The 27,706-nt window shown below is 45.9% G+C and overlaps 1 protein-coding gene across 1 annotated transcript; it reads right to left on the bottom strand.

The window, feature by feature from the left end:
* Nucleotides 1-27,229, bottom strand: LOC149333627 (protein Skeletor, isoforms B/C-like). Its single transcript, XM_089557767.1, has 10 exons — nt 27,102-27,229; nt 22,078-22,181; nt 20,199-20,351; nt 17,044-17,106; nt 8,047-8,181; nt 6,950-7,028; nt 5,565-5,667; nt 2,966-3,131; nt 1,918-1,993; nt 1-461 (listed from the first exon to the last, which is right to left on the bottom strand). The coding sequence occupies exons 1-10, from the start codon at nt 27,227-27,229 to the stop codon at nt 266-268; spliced, it is 1,203 nt and encodes a 400-aa protein (XP_089413893.1). The 3' UTR covers nt 1-265.
* Nucleotides 27,230-27,706: the final 477 nt, after the last annotated feature.

The following is a 27,706-nucleotide window of genomic DNA, read 5'->3' as shown; positions in this document are numbered from 1 at the left end:
TTTGCCTTTAATTTATCGCGGTATTTCGGCGCAGAAGGGCAAAAATTAACCTAAAGACACCGATGATTGAGATATCCTCCATGAAATACGGTAAACTTGGAATAATGCAGCGCAAATGAAACGATCGAAACATTTGGCGACAACCAAGCGGCCAGTTTAATCAGAACGGCAGCACTTAGCTAGCTGTAAATTACGCGACTAAATCCATTGAACTACCCGGGCTGCATTGGACGCTTTCACCGTGCAGATTGGAGCCGCTTTCTGATTAGTGGCGAAAAACAACCGACTCTGGACTGTGCATAGGCAGTCTTTCGGCAAGTCCTGCGTCGATGTCGATGTCGACGAGGCTCGACAGCCCATCCACACAGAACACCGAGAACCACTTGAACTGGTTCCAGTGGCAGCCCTCGGGCAGTTGGATCGTCACGTCTGTGTTGTTGTAGATCGCCAGTTCACCCATCCTGCAGAAATGAACCACCATTCTCAGTTTTACGCAGTTTCCAAATGTAATACGCGTGCTGGTCAGGCATATGTTCCATGTGATGTGTAAACAAAAATGTTACCGAGACATTGAACCCTTTGGCCTTTCTACCGTGCTGCGGTTAGCTATGTGCTTGAGTGGTTTTCAATGTTCCATTCGCTCAGCACAGCGCGTGCACTTTCGATTTTCTTTTGCTGATCGCGTTGGCCTGAAAACATAAGCGAGCAAAGAATATGGCACTCGCATTTCTGGATGTTGGCTGATTAGTGCGCCGCGAACGACAGACAGGCTTATCTTGTAAGAAGTTGCCTCTTCCCCAAGGATACCCTTAACAGAAGCAAGGCAAGTTTTACTTATTGTGGCGGTTTCGATAGGAAAGCATGTTTAGCAAGGGGCATTTTCTTGACATTCGGCTAAACATGTCATCGTCGCATTCAATATTTGGGCAGAGGGAATGAATCTACCTGCGTTTTCGCAGACATGAGCATGAAACCTACAATGACAAGCTTCAAAATTAATCTAAAAAATGAATCCTAATTGACACAGGTTTCATGGCTTTCAATAGCCTGTAAATAATGGTGGATGCTGTTAGCGAATTCATATATCGTCATCTATTAGTCACTGCTTACATAAAAATCACGAAAATAAAACCACACGCGTAAATATGACTTAAATTGCATTACGTAGACGCTGATGAGTTACGAATAGCAGCTTACTGGCAGCCCATAGGAGGATACTACACAAGATAGGTATCATCGAAGCCAAGTCAGAAAGGGTGCCATCTTAGAGGCTTCCTGAAAGATCTAGTATTAAGATAGCGCAGTAAACTCCATAAATGAAAATATGACGCGCCGCGTTGACAACAAGAGATATACCTCAGTGCATTAGGGACAAACCGCTGTTAACAATTCTGTATGGGAAAGCAAAAAGCAGTAATCCATTTCGGCGATAACGGAAGAAGGTAACTCAGGGACGCAAAGAGACTGGTTCGTAAAAGCGGCATGAATGTTTTCGTGGATGTGGCCGCACAAGCTGGGACACCATATGACCAATTTAAAACAAATAGGAGTGGCGTTTTACCTTACTGCAGAACAGTCTACAAGGTCATGATAACAGCTGATATTGTCTCAGGCATCCTTCAATCTTCCGGACATCATCCGACCCTTCAACATATCCACGCCAACCTGTTTAATTGCCTCCTCGAGGCCGAACCGGCCTTGAAAATACTTAACAAGACGTTGTGTTTTTTTGCGATTACAATCCAAAACAGAGCAAACTGAACTTAGATGAAAAAGTCCACTCATACTGCTTACGCCTTTGTTTCCCTATTTTTACTTTCTTCTTTCCACTTTAAAATCTTATGAATTCATGCACACGCATGGAGGCATATCACGATACAGTGCATAAACAATTCGAGGTAGTAATGCGGTACCTACTTGTTGCCGTCATAAATGAGGTACGTAAGTTCCTCCGGATGAGGCACGGTTGTCGGCGCCACCACAAAGTACGTATCTGCAAAAGCGTTAGGGCGATTTACTTCCCCGCTACACAAGAGCGAAATCTTTTTGCAGCTTAGTCATATCCAGAATTATTTGCCCATTCATGCATTAGACATTGCCAAAAATATTTTTGAGGTGGTTTGACAAGCAAATTGGTAACACGCTGGCAAAATGTATTCGAGGGTGTTTAGTTATTTGGAAATGCTTAACCAGTCATGCTGCCTTTGCGAGTATACACGCAGTGAGAGTCTCTTTCTGAGAGTGGGATTGTGGTGAGAACAAAAAATGCTAACTTATTGCCAAAATGCCAGAGATAGTCCTTGATTAAACCTGAAAGCGGTTTTTGCATACTGTCAAACTTTTGAAGCATCCCAGATTTGTTAAGTTATTTCGTCACAGCTGCTGGGAATGCAAGATGGAATTTTCGCACTAACATGTGGTGCAGGTACCCTGTGTCTTGATCCGAACGGTAGAGCTGCCGTAAAATAGTGGATTTGTGCCAGTTCCGATAATATGCACATAATGTAACTACCCTTTATTAAAGCTTAAAAAATGCCCAAAACACAATAAAATTTATTCACATCTGCGAGCTTGTGCAGCCTACGATAAGAAAAGTTCGTACAAAATCATTGCATTCAGAAGCTATTGTATAAGTTGTGTATACTTTTCCCAAAATCATAACTTGAGAAATACTAGGCGCTTTTTTTCTTATCCTTTTGTTGTCTTGAAACTATATGATTTTCACAACACCAGGATTTCAGAAAGCGAATGTGGCGGCAGAAGTCTTAAAAAGTACGGTCATCGAGAGCGGTAAAATATTCAAGCAACAATGGAGACTCACTGCAAAGCGCAAGGAAAAAAAAAACTCGTTCGCATTTCAGCTTCAGTTAGGTTGCCCAAGGGACCGGTAATATACGTTACGCAATAATTTACGCGTGCATTCGCCTTTGCTGCAACTATGCGCGGGGGGCACACTTCCACTCACAGGGACATTGTCCGTCGTTGAGGAAGCCCCGTAAGATCATACTGGAACTGTCGGTGAGAACCACCTCGCTGGCCATGACGCTCCCAAATCTGGAGGTCGGCATCCCCAAGCTCTGCTCTTTCGGCAACTCGTAGTCGCTCGGTATCCTGACCGAGCCGAAGTATTGCTGGAAAAGCACGAGGAACCATAATGGTCCCCAGAATATGCACTAGTCTATGTAGGAATCACGCAGCGCCTTAGCACTAAGGCTCTATGCTACTATTCATAAAAACGTTGGTTGGTTGGTTGTGGGGATTAACGTCCCAAAGCGACTAAGGCTATGAGAGACGCCGTAGTGGAAAGTTGTTTGTATTTTCTGATATGTCGACTTATTACTTCGTTGTTTCTTTTTTCGAACTACTTGGTATTTTTTATGGATCGCTTTACAGCCACATTTTGCAGTGCACAGGTGTTCAACTTGGGTCTTGTATAAAGAATTGCTGCTAAAAGCCCCGAAAATCTTTCAGAAAAAAAGAGTAGATTCTATTTTCGACAAAAAGGTAACCTAATATTAAGAAACTACTTTTTTTAAACTTAGATCCGAACGGTTGCTCTACCACAGATGCTCACGCTACCTCTAGCAATTTTCGTATCTTGATCAGGTGAAATTTATGGCAACTTTCTAGTTTACTACTTTAAACCGTAGTTTATGAACATGAAAAAAAAATATATTTTCCCAGCACAGGGTACTTAGGAAACGAATGCATAGTTTGTTCATACGGTAAAAAAAGAATGCGACGAGGGGATGCGTTTTAAAATTATAATTTACAGTAGTTTAACATCCTAAAGCGTCTCAGGCTATGAGGGAAGGTGTAGTGAAGGGCTCCAGAAATTTAGACCACCTGGAGTTCCTTAACTTGCACTAACATTGAACAGCACACGGGCCTCTAGAATTTCGCCTCCATCTTAATTAGAAATTATAGGTTCTCTCAAGCGACAATTAGTGATCGGAATCCTGGATTGAGACTTCAAATTTACTTTTTTTTCTGTTTAGCAGACGCTTGTGGGTTAGGCGGGTTAGACTGAGGGCGTGGGGTACGTTATCCTTACCCCCATGCACTGATCACTGTAGCCAAATGCTACGACGAATAAAAGTCGTCATTCGAAAAACGTCGTTCGAAGACATAATCAATGAATTGTTTCCAATTTGCCTTTCTTTCTTTGCATTCGCTACGCTACTATCATTTTGAACGATTTCCACAAAGTATACTCATCATCAATGTTCAAATGAATGATTACGTGTATTAATATATACACCGTAAGCAAAAAATCAGCTCCTCAACGGTGATACCTACTGTCACAAAGATAAAAACTGTATTATAGTAACATTATTTATCTCGCATGCTATAAACTTGTTATAGAATAATCGGCAGTCATGTACATATTTTTTCATCCATATAAATGTACAATTATTTAATGAAATCTTGTTTTGCTCCTTTTCTGCGTGGAAGTCTTCAAAAGCAACCATATGTCGGTAACCGAATGTAGTTTTCTTAAAAAGCTTCGCACATCATTTCCGGCGGTAGGCTGTAGACATTTCAGCATTTCGGAGTGTGACAGTACTCGTCGCATATTTCAGACATGTCCCTTTTATACTGCACAACCAAAATCTTCCACTACAGGGTCTCCACTGGCGTATTTACGAAAGTAATTCAATTGGAAAAGAATTCAATTTTCAGTTATTTTCATGTGAGCGTGTCCTAAATGATTGTTGGTTTTCCATCGCAGCGAGAACAGCGATAACTTCACGATGGACGCAGAAAGGGGAGACAAGACAGAGGCGCTATGTCTCGCCTGTGTCTCGTCTCCCTTTTCTGCGTCTTATGTGAAGTTCGAACTGTTTTCATTGCGGTGGATGATAAAAATACCATAACTAGACGTTGCGCACCTATGCCTGTATTTTTTCTATAGTTATGTTGCGTATATGTGCGGCTGCGCTCGCTTCAGTGGGCGCTAACGGGTAATTACTCTTTTATTTCACGAAGAAAATATTCACCTCTATACCATCTGCCTATGCAAGTTTCGATCACAATTCGGATGATATGTCCCGCATATTGAATGAGTGCATATATCCATAACGGCCGTATAGGTACCCAAGGCTTCAATGGTAACGTGCTCTGTACTCTATTGTACATATTTTGCATTTACACAAGCAAATTAATTGTAATTTTAACAGCTGGCCGGTTTTTTCCCCTACCCAAGTTCATGCATTCCTAAATCTCAACGACACACTTAAGGGTAACAGCCAGCCTCAGTTGATCCGCCGAGCCATCTAAATCATTCCGTTCAATCTCAACCGGCTATTTTCGAAACCCTTACTCATTCTGCCATAAATTTTAGACCACATATCGACTTTTAGAGATTTGGTTGACAGTTTCCGAAAAGGCCGTGTTTATAAATTACTTCTGCGGTGATTTTCACTCTAGTCTCCACTTCTTTGATTTATCAAGATGTTTCGTGTAGAACATGCATAAAAAAATGACTTTACCAGTTAACATACAGTGACTTTGGGTCAAAGGAGTTCATCCGAAATGTTCGTCTCTCCTGATGCACCACTCACTTTATCCTGTGGGCTGTAGATGCCCAGAGTTTCGTAGGCAGTGATTTCTTTCGGCAGCTTCAGGTGCACGGTGGCATTCGTGTACGCCTTCAGGACACCGTTGCTGCAAGGTAGAGCAGGCGCCAACTATCATGAGCTTATTGGGCGTCTACACTCATAGGGATAAACTGCGCTAAGTGCACACATGTAAAACCTGCGTAATATTATTTAAAGCGCAAAACGCTTTTTGCAGCTGTGCAACAAAGAACATGCGAGTAGGCAATATGCACATTATCCTTAAGAAAAGTTTTCCAGTATTGAATGTATATGCGTGTACATAAAGCATAGGACGGTATAAATTGTCTCAGCGCTCTAGATAGCACTCTGGATTAACGTCTTTCATGTAATCTAGATTCTAGGCATGAAAATATTAGGGCATTGGAATGAAGCGGAAGGCTATGCTGAAATGAACGTTCCATGTGCTCAAAACACCAAACAACCTCAGAGAGTTAAAAGCGAAACTTGCTTTTGGGCGAATTTATTTATTTCCATACTCGCAACACATTGTGCTTTGGACGTACAGTCTTTGCTAAAAGTAACCGGGCTCAAGTGGTTTGTTTCTTAGCCGCGTAGCGAAGCAGTTATGGCAGCCGTTGAGCTCTGATTCTGTGTAAAGTAAGGCAAGCCTTTGTCCTTATGTTTTGACACCTTCCGGTGTTTGGGGGTGCCGCAAAGACTCCGTTACACGGTTGAAAGGAAACAGGTGTTACTCTGTTACTTTCTGCGAAGGTGGTACGTTGTACGTGTGGTCAAGAAAATTCTTCCCTTTAGTCACAGTTTCTTCTACAACAGCTTTTTTTATTTTTTTTTGTTTTCGTTCCCTTTCGTCCTTTTTCCTTGGTTACGCGGCATGACATGCTCCCTTTAAATATGGGCTCACCGATTTTCCATATGGAAGTTTTTACTTCAACGCTTCGTCCTGTCATCCTTCTTGTTACTACGCTCCGTTCTTCTTGCGCTGTGGTGCAAGCGTCAGTGAGTGCAGTGAGCCTGCTGAAAGAGGCTCAATGCTTCTCTTGCTGCAGACAAATATCGACGATAGAGCGGTATTTATCTGACTTATAAAAACACACGAAACGCTATAACTGCTCCACTATACAGAGCGTATAAGACCGCAGCACCGCAACTTTTGATATGTCCATTCATTCCAAATGCCGTGATGCTATTCAGCATGAAAACAACTTGAGCAGTGGGTAACGTCACCCGCTCTCTGCAGCATTATACCGCAGTGCCAGATGGGGAAGCAAACAAGCTTGTGATTCAGAAGCTTAGACAACTTTGTACCCGGCGAGTCAACGAAGAAAAACCAAGTAGCCGAAAACCCATTCTGAGACGCGAATACAAACCTGCCAGTCTCGTCGGGGATCACGTCCCCGGTAACCTGGTCCGACTCTCCTTGGGTATATTCACCCCAGAAGCGGGCAGCTGCGAACGAACAGATATAATCATGTAGCTGCCACTTGGATACCATCAGCATGAAAAACCCGCAAACCACCTGAGAAAAACGCCTAACTAAAGGCTCTGGTAGAAATGGCGAGGCGGGGACGACGTGGACGAAAGAAAGCATATTCAAGCGCTTCTATGCGTGTTTTCCTTCTTTAGTCCACGTCGGACCCCACCGCACAGTTCCTCCCAGAACATGTCGCACCAACTTGCCCAAGCCTTTAAGGAGCTAAAGGCTGCCTGCCACCTGACACGTCCACTTGAAAGGATACGCATCCTTACGTATATGTGGCTAGTACGCAGCAATCCCAAGCCTCCATAATGATTCTTTGCTGTGACTGCTTGAAGCAAAAAGCAGCATAAAAATACGGACCTCGCCATATGTAATTTGTAGGTGGGGCCCGCATGCTCCAGCAATAGCAGCTCGTGCGGAGAAGTGCTTCGGATCTGCTCTCTCACTGCATCGCCATCGCAGAACAAAATACTCTTGACTAAAATATTGAATCGGTGCTTTTACCGGCCCGCACGTGTAATGCAGGCACTATTTAAATAAGCAGAAAATAACACCATAGGAATACCTGTCATATGTCTACCCCCCTCCAAAAAAAGAGATCGAACTGTTAGGCCCCCGTTAGAGAGCACCGACGTTTTCGGCGTAGTAACAGACGTGCCAAATTTCTTCCAATCAGATTTGTTCCCTTCAAGCGAAAATGTTACGAAACTCAACAAGATGCTAACAATACACGAAACAGTGGATGGCTGGATAGTGAAGGTCGACATGAATTGCAGGGGAGGTAAATTGTGTCCCTACAGCCGTAACACCCGCGCAGTAATTGTGAACAATATGTGAGGTGGCTGTGACACATGTGTGGTCAGAATATGCTGCTCAGTACGGGCAATTACTCCCATAAAAACGCAGATTCAGTGGGCGCGTATCTTTAAAGGATTGGGTATAACATAAAAATACACAGCGCTTATAAACCCGGGAGACGCTGCGCACCAGGGTCCGCTCCGTCGAAGTTGAGGTCTGTGATGATAATGCTGCTCCCGCTGGCGGCGTAGACGAAGCCAGTGACGCCATGGGCGTAGCTGCTGATCCTGCCAATACGCTTGCCGTAGTAACCGCCAACGGAGCCTGGATAAAGAAGAGTTTGCTCAGACGAAAGCACATTCGGCGAAATTCTAGAGGCCCGTGTGTTGTGCGATGTCAGTGCCCGTTAAAGAACCACAGGTGGTCGAAATTTCCGGAGCCCCTCACTACGACGTCTCTCATAGCCTCAGTTGCTTGGGAGGTTAAACCCCAATAAACCAAACCAAACCTTCAGTTTGGCGGCATCAGCCAAAAAATCGCTTTTCCAAAGCATTGGCCTAGCAAGTAACAAGATATTTTCACCATGAACACAGCATGACAGTCACTTTGGACTTTTCTTGGCTGATGGGAAGAAAAAAGCAACTGCTGTTCCCATGTGTTGAAGACGCCGCGTTGTGCTGTAGATCACACAGTACTCACTGAACCGTCCTGACTGAGGGACACCAGTTCTGGCTTCTTTGTCATCCTCTAGTGTTAATAAAATGTCCAAACAAGATATTTTACCCGGACATTCTCTAGGTAGTGTAAGTAATCAACAAGCATCATTGTGTGATGCTTGCCTTGGATAACAGTTGTAACGCGTTAACTCTTTGCTATGCTTAGCGCTAAAGCTGGAGCACCATATGATTAATGGATGAAATCAATTAGACACCTGCGAAAATCTACAGGTTTGATGTTCTTTGTTGTAAATACACCGTTCTTGATATCGGGTTTTGGATACCGGATTCCGAACGTGCTAACACTGTTCGTGTTGAGAGTACATAATACAATGCAGAAGCACACTTGCAATTGCGCATTATATTTATATCATACCAGCAAGCCAAAGGCGCAAAGAAGAGGAAACATCCTTAGTTGCAACATAGATCTGCCGTTCAACTGGATAACACTATGTTCACTGTCTGACACCTTAGCTAGCGCGGCTACCACCATCAGGCAGAGGCAAAAATCCCGTAACTAGTTTATAACGTTTGATTATTCACAACGCCCGTGGCACCAGCGGCAGATTTATGTTTCTGACTGTACAACGCAGCTTTCGGCAGTTCCAGCTTTCAGACAAGAGGCTCCCCTTTTAACGCAACAGCGTTCAGGCCCCCGTTCTACAGAAAATCCGGCGTCGCCGTCGACGGCGGCGTTGTGGGCGAAAAATTCCGGAAATAGTAACACAGGTTTCACACCTCTGTAACGTCACCTTGTGGCTTCAGCACAACCTGGCCATCGGATTGTAAGGAAATTGAGCACCGTGGCAGATGGCAGTTAATAACTGGTCGTGAGTATTTGTCCGGGAACAGCAACCTGGGTCTCCTTCAAGCCCAACCGGTGGTAGCACCTGCCAACGCAGGACCATGGCGCATGGCTCAACCGCTGCACCACTGCTACACCTGGAGTGGTATTGAGACTCCCAAGGGTCTACGTGCGTAAAGTCGAGAGTTACCATTTCCACACTCATGGTCGTTAACATATTAGCGTTATCGCGTCATACCCTTAAGGCGGAGCTTTAATATCCCCTCAAATCTTCCTTTCTGATAAGCATGTCAGATTTTTTCTGCACACCCTTCCGGCGCTGCCATACAGAATTTTGAAGCTTGCTTATCCAGGTGGACATTTCTGACGCAAATCTCCAAAGAGCTCCCCTGCTGAAGCGTGCCGTAAATTTTCTCGACTCATTTCCTGTATAAACGCTACTGAAGTACGCCTATGCTCAAACTCCCAGACCCTACTGATTTAGTCACATTCCTTTCAACCACAGGTTTCGTGTTGCAAATATGTGACGCACTATATCCTTTTCGAGTGTTTCCTTGGCCTTGCTTCTCTCTGCGCAGCAGGCAGCTTAGAGCGTGTCCTCGTCTTCATTTCGTGGCACATCCAAGAATCTGAGTCCTCGAGTGCGACATCATCGCCTCCTCACTCTACTGTTCAAAATACTGCGGTCTTTTTACCAGACTTGATATCTTCGATGGAGAACAAAGTAAAGATATAATGATGCTGATATCTTAAGGAGAGCATAAGAACCTAATCTCCAAGCAATTTGTTTCCGTCCATACTCAAAGAAATCTTTATTTTCACGATTACTGCAAGCAGCCGCAAGACCGTCAAAATAGGCTATCTCCATCACTCGACATTTGGGAGCATGAGTGCGCCTCATCGATGAAAAGACACAGAGGAGCATGATGCTTCGGGCCCGAAACCAATAGATTATGTATCTTATTTCCTCTGAAACTGATAGATTCTCACATTTCGCAATGTTTTAATTTTATCACGGCCAAAGAAAACGACTCTACGCTCCTACGAACCCATGTACGCGATTTACGCAATATATTTTGACCCAAATGGTAGTAAAGAGCCAGGAAGGGCATTCCTGTAACAGCAGTCCAGTAAGTCTGTTTATAGGTTACTTTGTGTACTTTTCCGGTACATCATCAAAGTAGTGCACGCAAAAATTTTTCTTTTAAATTATGTTACTAGAAGGAAAACACTTATAATTTGGTTACGAGCAAACTTTTCTTCCTGCTCGTGTAGTTTTATTTTGTGCAAACATGCTTTATGCATTATTTGTTTTGCACTCTATGCGTATGCATCGTTTTGTTATGCATTGGTCATGTTAATTCCTTGCTTTTCCTTTCTTCCGAAATGCTCCGAGAAACAATTTCGCGAAATAGTTGGAAGGGTGGCGCTGCAAGCAGCCGTCTCGAACAGACGCACGTTCGCATCGCTCCGACTTTTTGAAGCTTTTTGGCCCGGACGTTTTTGGGCTAGGCTCCCAAAAATGAATGGGCCACCCCCTTCGTGTTCCTCGCCACCTGTGGACGACGGTTTCAACGCTTCGGCGTCAACGACTACCCCAGAAAACCATCCGGATGCATCGGATACGCCTACCGCCGTAGCCGCCAACATGGCTTCGCAGCAGCCTCGGCAAGACGCCGCGGTAACATCGCTTTGCAGCGGCACAGATAACGCGGCCCAACCTGACGCCGTGCTCGGTGCCGACGAAAGCATGGCGGATGACGAAGCCATTCAAGTGGTTGCGACGATACCTGTCTCCAACCCATTCTCCGTTCTTTCCACGGAAAACAAGCCGGGAAGCACCCTTTCCGAGGTAGGATCTTGCACTTTTCCGTTGTCGAAATTTGCCAAGCAACCTAGGATGGGGTCAGGAACCTCGCGGATGGCTCAAGAAAGCACTCGCTTTGAGAACAAACGACACGGCGTAAAACATGCCCGCTCGCAGATAGATTTAATTGCTCGCTTCACGGATGCGCATTATCGAACGCTAGGCTGTACCTCAGCGTCCATAGTCACCCCAACGGGCAGAATAGATCACTTGGCTGATAATGAACATACTGAAGAAGATGATTGGCAGCCTGTTAGACGAAAGAACAAGGCCGCAGCCGCCGATCCAATCAGTGTTAAATACACTGTGATAATTAAGCTAACCTCACCAGGACAACTAGGGACACTCCCCGCACACTGCCTGCACGAAGCTGTTGCTAATGAGCTTCGAAAAATTCATTTTCACTCTGGCTTTCAAGTACGGCCTCTTGAACGAAGCAATCAGTTTGCTGTCGACATATCGCATATGCATGCCAGAGACCATCTGATTGGACTGCAGTCTCTCCTAATTTCTGGAAAGGAGACACCTATCCAAGCTTATGAAACCATACGCCCCGGCCAGATCCGCGGGGACATTTATCGTGCCAACGGGTTAACAAGCGAACAGCTCATGGCAAACCGCACGTGCTACTCGTGCAGGATAATAAACGCCAGGCCTATGGGCAAGAACGGAGCAGCTCTAATCACGTTTGAGGGCTCCAGACTTCCCCGAAAAATTCATCTGTACAGCATACTCCTTCCGGTAACACCTTATGACCCGAAGTCTATCATATGTGAGACCTGTCACAAAATCGGACACAGGGCAATTTCGTGTCCACTAGTCGACCAACGTCGATGTTCGTACTGCGGTCGCCTTGCACATGGAAACCTCGAGGTTTGTCCGACAGAACCACTATGCCGCAATTGCAGAGGTCCCCACGTAGCCACGGACCCAATGTGCCCTGCTCGGCGGCAGGCCACAAAAACCTTGAGGAATGGCATTTTCCGTCGTATCCGAGTATCGCGACGAAACGAACGCAAACAACAAGCCGAGATTCTACGTGGTAACCAAACGGTGTCGACGACGGCGCAAAAGAGCCCTGTCAGTACACAGCAATCAGCTTCGGAGTCAATTGTACTTGTTAATCAGGACTTCCCTCCACTACAAAGTCAGCCGTTGCAGAAGACACGAGACTGCGATCATAAAACTAAACGGCAAGGCGCGCACAAGCCCTCCACACAATCTGAGAGCAATAGTCAAAGGAATGCCACCTCACCTCTAACCGCAGTTTTTGAGCATACCGTGACGGCACCAAAGCAAGCGCGCATTCATCGGGTTTACGCTGAAACACTCCGTGATACGCAACGCGGCGCGCAAACGAATCTTGCAAAAGATAATTCGCGTACGCTACACTTAGATGAAAACCAGCTCACGCGCATTATCGAACTGGTCACTGCCAAGGTGATCAAGCGTATGCTCCCACTCTTGGGAATGTCGCAGGTTTCTCCGAATGAAGAGCCCGAAATTGGGCACACATCATCTTCACTTCCGCGTACCTTTCAGTTTAATAATGGCAGGAATTAGTGCGAAACCACATGACATTTTTGCTTCGGACTCTCCTATATGGTTCTTGCAATGGAACTGCCGGGGAATCCGTCGCAAACAAGCGGAACTTCAGAGGAGACTGTCCATCACGCCAACGCCTCCTCTAGCTGTCCTGCTTCAGGAGACTGGCATTAATAAGCCCAATCTAATAGGGTACCAACCTTACTGCACCCCTTCCATAGAGCACCGGCGTCCCGGGCCAGGATCGCGATCTGCGCCTCCAATGGCCAATGGGCAGGCATGCGTTATTGTTCTGTCGCGCACGGCCCACACTGAACTAGATACTTCCGCGTGGTGCACGCAGACGCAGGAGGTAGCGGGAGTACGCCTTAGCTTAGATGGCGGCCAACAAGCCTTAGTTTTTTCAATTCATGCGCGATCATTCGGTACTACGACATATCGAGTAGATATGTCTTTTGTAGAACACTTCTTAAAGATATATCCCCAGGATCGCGTTGTAGTTGGGGGTGATTTTAACGCCATGCACAGCAGCTGGGGAATATCATCACTCAGATGCTAGGGGAAGGCACCTTTGGCAGCAAATTGTCAGAGCGAAACTGACCATAGCCAACGATCTCACGCTACCTACTCGCCTTGGCCAGCACAAAGGTCAACAAGACACTTCCCCAGACCTGACAATAGTGTCTCATCCCAGTGAGATCCTATGGTCGAGGGCTGATGATGTCATGGGCAGTGATCATTATTCCGTGGTGGTCCCATGGGCTCCTCGAGGGCGAAAGTCGTTACAGCGGCAACAACGCCGTCGAATAGAGGAGCACGTCTCATGGGACGATTTTCGTAGAATGCTCGGTACGATGAACGTTCCCACAGGGTTAGACGAGCTCATTACTCAGATCAGCGATGCCAAGAAGAAAGCTACAACGAAGCTTTCAGTCAAGTTTGATGCCCCAAAGCCGGACTCGCACCTTTTGAATCTGTGGAATCGTAGGCTTCGGGTTCTCAAGGCGTATCGCCCATCAGGCCGGACACCCCATCGGAGGCGTGCTCTCACTCGCATCAGTCAAGAAGTTGAGAAGTATACTCTGCAGCTCGCTCTCCAAGACTGGCAGCTGCTGTGCCACTCACTCAATGGGGCAGCTAACTTATCAAAGGCCTGGCACATATTTCGAGCTATCCTTGGACGCAAGAAGCCAATTTCCCCTGCCCAATGCATGGCCTTGAAATTGAATGTCTCCCCGGCGAAGTTAGCTATACAAGAAGGGAAGGTATTTTTTCCCCAACCTGAAAATGCAGATGCCTTGCCTGCAGACCCCGTATCAGGTACATCAAACGATTACGACGTTCCCTTCACATTAGACGAACTGGAGGCAGCTCTGTATGACTCCAATCACAATAGCGCCCCAGGGCCGGATGGTATACGCTACTCAACACTTCTGAACCTTCCCAAGTCGCATAAAGTTGCCCTCTTGAAAGAGATGAACAAGTACTGTGCCAACGGTGATCTTCCTCTTGCCTGGAAGAAGTCAGTGGTTATACCGATTCCAAAACCTGGCAAGCCAAGTCGAACATTACAAGACCTCAGGCCAATATCGCTGACGTCCAACCTTTGTAAGGTCATGGAACGTATGGCTCTAAGAAGACTTGAATGGTACTTAGACAAGTACAACGTCCTTTCTCCTATGCAAGTAGGTTTTCGTCGAGGGCTCTGTGCCCAAGACATTCTCAGAAGGCTTTATAACGACGTTCTCGCATACCCTAGCAGCGCACAGCTCCGAGTGGTTGTTGGGGTAGACGTCAAAAAGGCGTTTGATTCCGTGCCCCACTCGACCATACTTCGCCGGCTACAGGAAGTGGGGATAGGCGGCAACCTCTACCGCTTCGTGAAAGCCTTTCTTGCAGAAAGAACTTTCTCAGTAATGGTTGGAGATACTCAGGGTGAATGGCAAAATAACCAAACAGGAGTCCCCCAAGGCGCTGTCATATCACCGGCTCTTTTTAACATTGCTATGTCAGGTCTCCCGCCAATGCTGTCGTCGATACCCGGTCTTAATTTTGCCGTGTATGCGGATGATATAACGTTGTGGACTAATTCAGGGTCCCCTGCAGAGCAAGAACTAGCCCTACAAACAGGCCTTAATGCCGTCCATGAATACATCAAGAAGTGTGGAATGGAAACCTCTCCCGAAAAAACCGAGTATGTGGTTGTCTTAAATGGTTCGCGGGTACGAGCCGAGGCCGAACGCAAACGTATCTCTCTTCATTTAGGGCACTCAGTTATCTGCCGGAAACAAACAATCCGCATACTCGGCATGCTTATTGACGAGGATGGAGGAGCCAAAAGCTGGCTTCATAACACGATGCATAGCTGTCATCAGGCTTTACACCTTATGCGCCGTGTCTCTGCGCGTGGATGGGGAATCAAGGAGGTGGGGCTCCGTCAGATTACCCTGGCACTCATAACATCAAAAATCCTGTACGCATATCCGTTCATGCAGCTTAACGCAACCCAACGCCTTCAACTTGAGCGAATCAATCGCAAGGCGATGCGCCTGGTTACTGGTCTGCCGCAGTACTGCCCAGTAGTGAACCTACACGCATGCAGCAAAATCAATGCCCTGCAGGATGTGGCAGAGCAGCAATCGCTAGCCCAGCGAGTCCGTCTCTCCACAACGGAGGCTGGCCGACAGATCCTTCGGGCATTAGGCTACAACGTTGACAACTTAGAGCCACTTTCATCCGCTGCCCCGCCATGGGAACTGATCGACTTAGTAGATGGTATGCCATTACCAAAGAATATGAGTCCGGCTAATCCTCAAAGGCGTAAAGCTGCCGCCAAACGGCACGACAAGACATCACACAAGTTAGCCCAGGAAGGAGCCATCCAACTATACAAAGACGCCGCTCAGTTTCAACACTGCGCCGCTATAGCTTGTCACGATTCTGTGTCAGATACCTCTGTAGTTCAACGGCTTTCCGAGGAACACACCGTCACCAATCTCGAACTCATTGCCATACGACTTGCCATTACTCGAATAGTAGAAAGACAAGATCCGGCTCCTTGCACCTACCATGTTTACACAGATTCACAAGCAGCGTACACCGCCTGCCGCGCAGGGGGAGCTGACTATGCCGTTCTCAACACTATTCGAACAGAAGCCCGCCGCCTGCGAGAGGAGGGCTACACTGTAATTATCAAATGGATTCCTGCACACGAAGGAATCACTGGAAACGAAAAGGCACACCAGGCAGCGCGCGCAGCAGCTCTTTCCGCACCTTTGCCTGTATCCACATTCGTTTCCGCTTCTTGGCCCCCTGATGACGTTGCGCACCCGTCGTCGCCCCACATGGACAGGGCGGAGACATGGCATCGCGCACATCGCTATCGTCGCAGCATACTCCAGCACTTGGCCAACCCTGAGCAACTATATCGCCGTCCACATAGCGCATTAAGGAGAGTGGAGGCAGTGCTCCTTCGCCGAGCCCAGACCGGCCAGCTTCTATCACCAGCGAAGTTGCACCTCATAAACCCGCGCTCATACCCGACTCCTCAGTGCCCGACGTGCCCTGCCAGAGGAACGGCCGAACATCTCCTGTGGAGCTGCCCTACCTTTGACGCAGTACGGGAGAGAGCACTCAAGTCCCTGGGCGGGCTTCGACCTGGAACCCTGCAGGAATGGGTCGATCCGCCATCGCACATCGGGCCATCAGACGCACTCCGGCTCTGGCGAACTTTTCTTTCCTACTTCAAGGAAGATGAAGGGCCAGGCCATCACTTCGCGGAGCCGACCTCGGGACGACACTACCTCGAGGAAGAAGCGGACACCGGTCCCCCACCCGCACTCCGACCTTCATCCCCACCCCCATCCTCACCCCCACCCTTAACCACTCCCCCACACCAGCCTCCATGAAGCACCTTAGTTCTGCCGCAAGGCGTCGGCCTACTAAATGCAGAAATAAAGACGTTAAAAAAAACAATTTCGCTGTTCGCGGCCGCTGTAAATACAGGGTGACTTAATATTACTGATGCCTAGTGCTGGCTGACATTGACCAAAGCGTGACGGGGGTCAACAGCATGAAAACAGGAATGCTGCCGCAGAGAAACGCGGGCCGCTTCAAAAGATCATCACGGCTGAAAGAAATGTCGTGCCAGACATCGGGTATTTGATGCGTCAGTGATGTAGTAAATTTCAAATGGAGGACGAACCCGCGTGTTTCGCGGCGCCTGCGAGCTCAGTGCGCAGGTATTAACTTACAATTCTGCATCCCCGGAGGGTGCGTCGGAGAGAGAGTCCGCGCCGTAGGAGCAGTGTTGGGGGCTGTGGGAGAAAAAGCGGTGGTTGTACGAGAGAGGCAATGCAGAAAACTTAGCATAGTGTGCAAATAGAGCACGAAAAAGAGTCACTGCCAATAAACATATGAGAAACATGGTTGGTTGGTTGGTTTATGGGGTTTAACGTCCCAAAGCGACTAAGGCTATGAGAGACGCCGCAGTGGAGGGCTCCGGAAATTTCGACCACCTGGGGTTCTTTAACGTGCACTGACATCGCACAGTACACAGGCCTCTAGAATTTCTCCTCCAAAGAAATTCCAGCCGCCGCGGCCGGGATCGAACCCGCGTCTTTTGGGTCAGCAGCCGAGCACCATAACCACTGAGCCACCGCGGCGGCTATATGAGAAACATGGCGCACGAAACACTATACATCAAGCACTTTATGTAGCTTGTTCGTATAACTTTCTCATACGTTTCTCAACGCCCCTTTACTGTTATTTTCACAGATTACGTCAGTTTCAGTACAAACCTTTTTTGCAAGTCCCTCCTCGCCGTTCTAAACAGTTTTTTGAATTACGTCCTGCAAATCAAGTCTCTGATTCCACTGGGACAAATTTTTTATTGCTTCCTCCAGATCAAGTCTCTGATTCCACTGGGTGCAAAGAGCTCGCGAGGCGGAAAAGCCGGAGTCGTCGCCGGCGTCACCACATGCCGTGGCTGACTTTGCGCCCTGCCGGGGCTGCGTCCCGCCGATAGCTGTGAGACCTCTCAGAGTCACCCGCAGCGGAGGCCTTGCACAGTTTCTCCGTCATAGCAGCTGACGATCAGCGGCAGCGGCCCTATAAAGCTTTCGCGCTCTACTCATAGAGGCCAAGTTTAAGAACCGAGTTTTTTTTTCTAATATGTTAACGCATGCCTACACTGAATTAACATATCTCGCATCGGAGTCTAACTTTTTGTATTGTTTTCCTTTTCGTATTATAAGCCTCGACATCATTATTCCCATGACAGATCGCGTAATTTTAGGACCCCATAAAGTGGGTCTCGTAAGTGAAGGACGCTTGCTAAAATCACCCTAATCCCATATCTCTCCTCCGGTCACTCCACTCCGCAACCAACGCGGCTACCCAAAAGCAATCTGGCCGCCATAAGTGCTCCTCCTTCTTGCTTGCAGTGACCTTACGGCATTTCGTGCAAAAGCCCAATAAGCCGCTATTTTCTAAATATCTTACCCCCTTAAACTGGAGTTCAGCTTTTCATTCTGCTCAGATGTCATCTGTAGCCAAATCTGGCAGCCTTCGGTGAAAATGCTTCTACATGTGTCTGAGCCTTAAACCCACCACACAATTATACGTTTCAGAGGACCTCTACCAACACTTCAGCAGCCCATAAAGATTACCCGCGCAAGAAGCCCATCGCCACTGTCCACAGAAGCTGGCGCACATGACCAGAAAATTGGGGGTGAAATAAAATTGAAAAAAAACACGCAGTGGGAAGCCGGTAATTAAAACAGCGAAAATGCGATACGGATCCTGTTGACGCAGATTTTTCGAATCACATCGTGAAATCGTAGTTATATTTTTTACTGTATAGATATTTTGCGCTATTTCAATGCGAAACGTATAGGTTTGACATATACATATCGAATGCAATAATCAATAAGTGCTCTCTTTCTTTCTACGCGAGAGAACCTAGCAAGAAGTCCCTAGCTTCGTGTAATGTGCTGCAATATAGCCCAGGCTAAATTTATTTCATTCATTTCATTTCATATACTCATGGAGACATGATAAATGAGAAAAAAGGCCGAATTTAAGTAATTTGACAAATATCTCGCCCCTTACAAGATTAGTAGTGGCAGGCAACAAAGTAGCTTGCGGGCAAAACGATAGTTGGAATAAAAACAAAGAAAAACACATATGCACATACAATACCAAATACATAAATGTATCTGCACTAGCACAGCGGTAATTTCAGCCCTGTATAAATGCACGGATATCAAACACAAAAACCTTAATACAGCATTAGAGAATCATAAGAGAAGCACAAAACACCACGAAACAGTTTATTTACTTCCGGAACCGTAACATATTCTATGCTATCATTTCATTCGTACAACGTGTTCAACAGTTTAGGAATGATACAGCATAGCCTTTGCATTTCGTAATTTTTCCTCCTGAAATGTACTACTACCCAGCGCTCAGTGCTGATTCTCACATAAGGGCGCATATGTGTAGTTAAATTAGCTACAGTGTGTAGATGTGTGATCTTATTTTTTTAGTGCCGCCGCGGTGGCTCAGCGCTTATGGTGCTCGGCTGCTGACCCAAAAGACGCGGGTTCGATCCCGGCCGCGGCGGCTAGAATTTCTTTGGAGGAGAAATTCTGGATGCCCGTGTACTGTGCGATGTCAGTGCACGTTAAAGAAACCCCAGGTGGTCGAAATTTCGGCAGCCCTCCACTACGGCGTCTCTCATAACCTTAGTCGCTTTGGGACGTTAAACACCATAAACCAAACCTTATTTTTTATATCTTTTATTAAAGTTGTAGTCAGTATAAAATTGAAAATGTTATTTATATCAACTAAACCTTATCTCTACATCATAGGGCTAATGACGTTGTCTGAAGGCACGCTAGAAAATAATTCTTACTATTCTGTCCTGAAGACGTTTAATTTTATTAATATTTGTGAAAGTCGTATTTCGCCATACTAGCAAACAGTAAAAGATTCTACGGAAAACAGGATGACACAGGTTCTTTAAATGCACATTCCAGACACACGACACTACTCATCAGATTTCATATGGATCCATTGCTGAGGTTAAAGCTTGCCTTCATGCCTTGAATTAAATGAAAATGCGAAAAATATTGGCGAAAAATATACCACCGAAGAAATTAAGATATTACATCCTTCGTCTCAACCGGCACTGATGTTTTCTATATGTCGGTGCTCCCTACCAACGGTGCCTTTTTCCTAGAACATTTCATTACTATGAATTTAAATCGACACATGCTCTTAGGCTGAACGCAATAAAACAAGTTAAAATGCATTATGTTCGAGGTTATTCATTCTGACATAGGTGGAAAACTTTCGTTCATGTTTGTCCAGACGCCGCCAAAAATCTCGGCGTCAATGACCTCACCTGGCGTAACCGACACCACCGTGGGACTCATCCGGGATCCTATTGGGATTTCCACGACGAGAGGGGGCGCGGGAATGCGTCCGCCTTCGACCCCAGTCTCTGTGTTGCCCGCGCGGGCATTGCCACCGTTGCCTTTCTGGTCCTCATCGCCACCTGCGTTCGCAGGAAACAACAAAGTATTTGATAAGGCCCATAGCCGAGAGGATTCTGCCAAAAGAAGGACGAAATTGTGCGAAAAAGAGAGAGAGAGATAAAGAGGAAGAGGCAAGTAACGGATGTTAACCAGTCGCTCACCATTGCTGTTAAAACATTTTCAATACATCATGCAGCATGCTTTCACTCCCGATCCAACGCCTTCACGGAGCAGTTGTCGCGGCATTAAAATGTCGTAGAGCGAAGCTACCCTGCGACCAACACACTTGAAAGGCCCACAGACAGGCAACAGTATTACACAATAAAAAAATTCACAGTCCTGCTTTAAAAAATATGTCGCATGCGAAGTGTCTTCACAACTACTTCCAATAGTCAGTGTTATGCGTGGAGGGCTAGGTCACCCGGCAGAATTTATTAGATGGACTGTTAAGTATGTTCGAGAAAGATTCTTGACTATTTTCATGCTACTAATATTTGAAACCCTATACAAGAATAAAAATCTAGACTATTTACACCCTACCGATGGAAAGATGTCAAAACGTTTGAAGAATTTTTATGCCTAATTATATGCACCTATAGAGCACAGTGATATTGGAGAAAAATTAATAACATTTAGCACTTCGAGCAGAATTCTCAGAATGCGATAAAGCACCACATTCGTTCCTTGCACTGGGATGAAAGCACGGGATCCAGAAGCAATAACATGCAACAACAACGACAACGTTTGAAATTTTTCATGTTATAAACTCTGCAGCCATTCCTCTTACGTGATATCTTATTGAATACACCCAATGCTACAAACCGAACAAGGACCTGATAGGTGCCATTTTATTGAATTTGTTTTTACAACTACCGGCCTCTTGTTTCTCTCTCCGTATCGAAAGGTCAAAGAAAACACCCCAGTATTTTGTTGAAAGCTTTCAATAGCGTGGCCTTTGTATACCGCGTAACACAAACAAGGTTGGTCTGCTGTTTAGGGGAATCACCAAAGGCACATTACTACGTTAGTAATAAAGTATTAATTACCGCAGAGCGGTACAAATTTTTTTATTATACCAAGATTCTGTGTAAGCTGCATAACTTTCATTTTTAGCCGTATGGCTGTGCTTGGGGGAATGATAATAGGCAATTACTTCTGTAAGAACACAAAGAATAGTAGTGTTAATTTGCATTTGAGTTTCAGAGGCTAGTAAATTAAATTGACAAAACATCCGCTCACATGTTCTTTACCAGTGGCTGCTGAGCTGAACACATCTCCTTCACGAAGACCATCCTCGTCCTCAGATGTTTTGTTTGCGCACACGTAGACTAAGCACTTCGAATATGTTGAGTTGAGAGGTGTGCAGACTGAAGAGGTTAGCAGATGAGTGAGTAGAACAGTCACGTCCTTCTGCAGCTTATCACCGTCAAAACCATGCGTAAAATTTTGTCAATTTACTCCCACGTCACGCGCGAAACATGAACTAACATCAGCCACTACCTCGTACACCGCTACGAGTCAACCCCTCTCGTAATACTTCCAGTAACCCCACTACTTTCACAGAAGACTTTTGAATAGGCAACAAAAATACCAATTTGGAAACAGTGGGCAAGGAAAATGTGACCCACAATCCCAAACACGTGTGCCCATAGACCGGACAGACAAAATAGTGCCGTTCAGTGCTCCATCCGCTTATTAAAATTTAACAAGCTGTGTGAATGCTTCAAGATGCATGATTCCACTCACCGGGAGATGCGATCAGAAGCAGCGCGAGCACCGCAACCATTGAGAAAAGCAGCACGACCATAACAGACAGCACCACGACCCAGACCTTCGACGCCTCACCTTTCCTGGAAGGTAAATTAAGTTTCTTAACAGCAGATACTCGTCTCGGCGTCTTACACGTTCGAATGAAAAGATTTAACTCCTCGTGGCTGCATGGAAGAAAATCAATCACTAGGGCCTTCTAACCAACATCCCCAAAGCCTAGTCAAAGGGGCTTTAATCTATTAGCAAACGTTTACTAAATTTCGTTTTATTTGCAGTTAGTTCACTATCCGCAGCCGTTAGTCGTATTTCTACATGCATAATTGTGCTCGTAAGTACCACACCGAAAGCTATGTTCCAGAAGATCCTCTCCGAGAGATCTTCCGGCTGTTTTATTCTGCAGCGGAGAGCATATTCAATATGGTTTCATTTTAGGTTCAACCATATCGTTGCTAAGAAAACTCACAAAAGAAAACTAACATCACGATAGGCACCAACACCATCATGAGACGCGAGGCCTATGACCGTTGTAAATTAATTTCTTATGTCACCAGGTGGTGCGCGTTTCTTTCGCTTGATACTCAGCTATGTTTTGCAACGCACCTGCTTTTAATTATACGTCGTCGACCGCAATGCGCAGATATTGGCAAATAATTGACAGTTAGGGTACAAGTTTACGGGCATTTTCAACCCGAAGCAGAACTCCCGTAATCTGAGTTTAGATTAGTCGTTGCCTGGCCTTCGAGATTATGTTGGTTAAAAGAATTAACCCAAAGAACTGAAAGGTATCTGGCGTTCTTTATGCTGGATTGCAGACGCCTCATCATATCGCTAATCTGATATAAAAACTAGCGTAGCCAAAGTTGGCTGATTTATAACTTTTCGAAAATAAGGGTAGCCAAAGAGGGTCGCAAGTCTCAAAGTGCTTTTTCTATAGATTTTGCTAGCAGAATTAGCTTTTAGTATGATATTTCCATTAATGCTTGTCATTCGTAAATCAGGCGCTTCTTTTCTCCTTACTGCAGCCTCCTCATATATCGTCATGCTGAACCATTACAGAAAGGAATTAGCATAAATCGGCTATCCTTCGTCGTCGCAGGAAGCAGTATCATACAAACTATTCACAATATTACACGCAACAAACGAACAAAAATATTTTTATTTGGAACCTCCCAGTGGCTCACTTACCGGTCCTTGTCATCAGCAACTGAAAAATATAGAGTAGGTATACATTGCTTCTCAGACAAAACTATCACATGCTTGTGTCGTTACAAACCAGGTCGCTAAAAACCCAGCGCCACTAATTCTTTGTATCTATATTCCAGTTTGGTTATAGGCACTGCGTGGCATGTGACTCTATAGACCGTTTACAGCGCGCAGTTCTTCCTTTTGAGACCAGATGGCGCCACACGTGCGCTCAGAACACGGCACCATTACTCGCCTCATAAGTCGCCGGCGCGTGCGCCTCGACGCAGCAGTGCGCCTCGACGACGCAGAATGTGTTCTTTCTATTATGTGAATAGGCAGAGGAAGCACGTGCTGTGCTGTGGATTTCAATAATTGCGACAGAGAGTTAAAGGTGCGGGATGCGATCGTTTGCGATCGCTTCACGGAACCGAACTGCACAAGTAGGTAATGCCAATGTTCACGCCCATTCGACACGCACCCTTTCCTAACTGGCGAGCGCAACAAACACGTTCGCCAGGGCTAGATAGCTAATAAAGAAAGGTTTCGATCTTGGAAAATCTGCGAGGGTAAGTGCACAACACAGCCGCATGATGAAGCTGTTCCGCCACAGAAACCATGACGGCGTGCTTTCAGTTGTTGTGCACTGTGCTGAGACCGCATTGATCGTAAGTGAGTGTGTGTGGCCATTAGTAAAAGGAGCGCCCGAAGCCGAATTAGGAACGAAAAAAAAAAACGATGACTTGCGCTCCTACATGCTGCTGCTGTTTATTATGCACCGCACTGCCGTGCGAGCCGACAACGCTTACCGTCAGTCCGTGTATTACACGCCGTCTTGGTGCTACTGTTCAATTTTGCTCCAAGTAGCGCGGTTTCCGTGGACCGTATTCGGATTACAGCATTTGGTTTACGGCTGCTGTGTTGGGCGGTTATCACTTGCTCGCGGTCCATGCGAGACAGTCATTAAAAGTGACTCCGCACGCTCAGAGTGAAGCTGGTTAATTACAACCAAAGAGACCATGAGCATTTCCATGTCCGCATATCGAGCGTCGAGCGTACCAAAAATTTTTATATGAGGCTGACGTTATTGTGAAATTCGTCTAGCATGAACGCGTTGCCATGCGCGCGTTATAACAATTATATCGCGGAATCCTTCGAAATGATTGTACGCCAGATTATGACGGCTGCTTGATGCATGGTACTGCTACCATGATAGTCAACCTTGGTGTGCCTATTTATATTTGTCGCCTTTCTATGTTTATCCAACCAGTAGGAAATATTTCAGGTTTCCTAAGCATCGTTAACAGGTTGTAAACAAATGAGTACGATGTGCATGTGAGCGTTTTACAGCAGTGTCTGCATGCAGGTACACGATAGGACAACGACCTGTAAGGCCGCAGGAACATTCAACCTTGACGTTTTATATAATAACAAAAAAAAACATTAAGCAGAGCCTTCAGCGCATGCAAAGACAAGCATTCAGGCGATCCGTCCGTTGGCTCGAAGAGGCGGAGAGCTCAGAGGCTCTATGCGACATGAAATCCTATCGCATTTTCACGCCTGAAGTGATCAAATTAGGGTTGTCACATGTCCTTCCAAGCTTTGGCCAAACCATAGCGTCGTCTTCCCTCTCCTTTACAACCGTATCAGCCGAAACACTGCCTGTCGAAACCGAACCGTCAGACGCAGGAGCCTTCGCGACGAGGCGCGCGCCGAGCGGTCAGGAGGCGAGTAATGGCGGCGTGATCACGTGATCAAAGATGGCAGCCCCCATGATACGCCGCTGTAAAGCGTCTATAGTGGGCGTAGAGGCATTTGTTACCAAGCGGTTTCAAAAAATATAAAGGTATGGAGCGCAGAAAGAACGAAACTAAACTTTACTCTGTATAATTTCGAGCTGTGGCCGATGCGCGGACTGAAAAAAGTGGCAGGGGATGCCTTTTGATTGTGACTCTACTTCATTCACCACAGGAACTTATTCTACCTGTTTCCCAGGCGTTCGCATTACATCAAACGCCAGAAAAGGAGGGTCATTGAGACCAGCAACACAGGCGCTGCTTGATTGTGGTTGAACTGAATGCCGGCGTTTGTTAAAGTGGCAAAAACTATAATTTGGGAAATTCAAGAGGTCACACTTCTTCGAGCTCTCACCCAGAACGCGCATAGATGCTGGCACGGCGCAGCGCCGTGCACTATAACCTACAGTCGCACTGCGATACCGGAGAAAAATATGTGGGCACAGATTGGAACTCTTTCAATCCGACCATTAAAATTTTCAGCTGTTTAATTCACTGGCCGCAAAAAAGAAACAGCCCTGAGTGCGAGTACCGAAGGAGTTTAACCTCACCACTACTGGCAGCGGCGAAGGCAGGATAACCGATGGTCTTTATGAGTAACGTACTGGATACCAAGAGAAGGCACGCATGGCAGGGAGCGACAGAAAGTTAGGAGGGCAAGGGAGACAAAACTGCTTGCGGGGACAAGGTGGTCGGAGCTAGCACACGACATAGTTAATTATAAAGACATGGTAGAGGTATCTGCCCTGCAGTGGGCGTGACTAGTCACGATTATTATGATGAATACTGAGATGAGCACGTCTAGGTAGGATTCTAAGAAACCAAGTGTATCCCCTTTTCAACCCGCTGAAGAGTACAGCTGAGTACGCAGGCCGAAGCAAAGAAACGCTGATCTTCCTAGTAATAAAATAATTCTTTAACCATGCATCTTTACAGCAATAAGAATAATATAATTTCTGAATATAATACACCTCATGAGCTATAATGTTTATTTAGGAACCAAATATCGTAGCGAGTACTTATTCCGCAACTGCTCTTTAAAGACAGGCTCACGTACATATATATATATATCCCGGTATTGCCTCTAAGGGATACGCTAGGTTAAAACAGTGGCCAGGTGTGCAAAATAGCTCGCTATGCTAGGCAGCGAAAGAAGTCAAGGTCGCATCTCCACTCAGGGACCTAGCAATTGATCAAATCGTAGAGTAGGCAGCTTGCTGTGCACCTTCGTAGTTCATTGCAAGCAGAAAGGATATACGATGAGGCGTTTTAACGACTTCCGTGTATTTGGATTTGCACATTCAATTTCACTAACGCATGCTAGATTCGAACATACACCGCCATCAAGTTGAAAATGGTGGCAACCCGTCATTTTTGGTAAGAACGACACCAGTGCGATGGAGGGCAGGAAAGATTTTTAAGTCCGCTTTTTCCGGCGAGAAATGCGTATCTTGCTGCCAGACAGACGTCAGCATACCTAGAATGAGCCAGTAAATCAATTTGTACTGAGAGCAATAATTAAGTGCAGTTTACCTCAGCGTTCCTGTCAGAGTAAGACACGGTGATTTTTGGAATAACGCTAAAATTGCTGCCGATGCTTCACTTCCTTGTTGAAAAGTAATGATGTATCCAACCTTACTCGAAACCCGAATTTTGTTTAAAATACATCCACGAAAACCGTCCCCAGCGCACTGAGTGCCCATGGTAATTCTTCTTTGTAAGCCTTTTTTCTTTCCATGGCCTCCCAATTCAAGGCCTGTTCTCTCCATATTCTAAACATTTGAATTAGATAGCGAATCTAAGCAGTCAGTCACGCTCGTAGTAGGCCGGATCTTGCGCACGAATAGATTAACTTGTTCCGGAAAACATCTTGTAATGTCTTGGACTCATGGACGAAAGAAGATGGGCAGGCGCAAGAAACTACCACATAGACAAATTTTGGCTGCCTTAAAGGAACTAAAACTCTGAGGCGAGACGTCAAGTGGAGGATATGAATATATTAAGGACACCCGGGTTCATTACCATGTCGGAGAATCCGACGACATGTCAATGATTGCATGCGACCATCCAAAATGACTGGCTTCCATGTGCGCGAACACATCTAGCTGGTCTAAGGTCAGAATGTGGACGCCGTTGCAGACCATAAGCATCTATAGAACGGGAAGGCATGCTGTTTCTTTTTCCGGCCTGATATGGGCCTTGGTCTTTACAACAATTGCGTCTAAAAACCAATATTACACGGTACCAATGGCCTTACAAGGAACAAAAATGTTCACGACAGCGTTTTTATCTAAAAACGGGCTGTTGAAAAATACTGCCTGGCTGAAGGTCAGATTTTCTAAGTATAAAATGCTACTACAATGGATAATCCAGCGAGCCACAATCTTCTTCCTTGTGGCTACCTTCCGTGATGCAGTACCTCGTTGCCTACATCTTTCGTGCGCTGATATCTTTTCTAGGCCATGTTCATCGATTTGGTAGTTGTCATGAAATAATTAAGGTGCCATAGATACAGTTCAAGGGATACAATCAAGTTTCGATGCTTTGATATCAGCGTTCGTGTCAGTCATTTTCCTCGTGTCTGCATGTTTACCGGTTTTCGTCTGCAGTTTGCCTCCGGCTCTCCA

Source organism: Amblyomma mixtum, chromosome 8 (genome assembly GCF_055824585.1).
Source record: "Amblyomma mixtum isolate Tamu chromosome 8, ASM5582458v1, whole genome shotgun sequence".
NCBI lineage: Eukaryota > Metazoa > Arthropoda > Arachnida > Ixodida > Ixodidae > Amblyomma > Amblyomma mixtum.
Note: the sequence above shows the minus strand (reverse complement) of the source record. Positions and strands in the feature narration are given on the sequence as shown.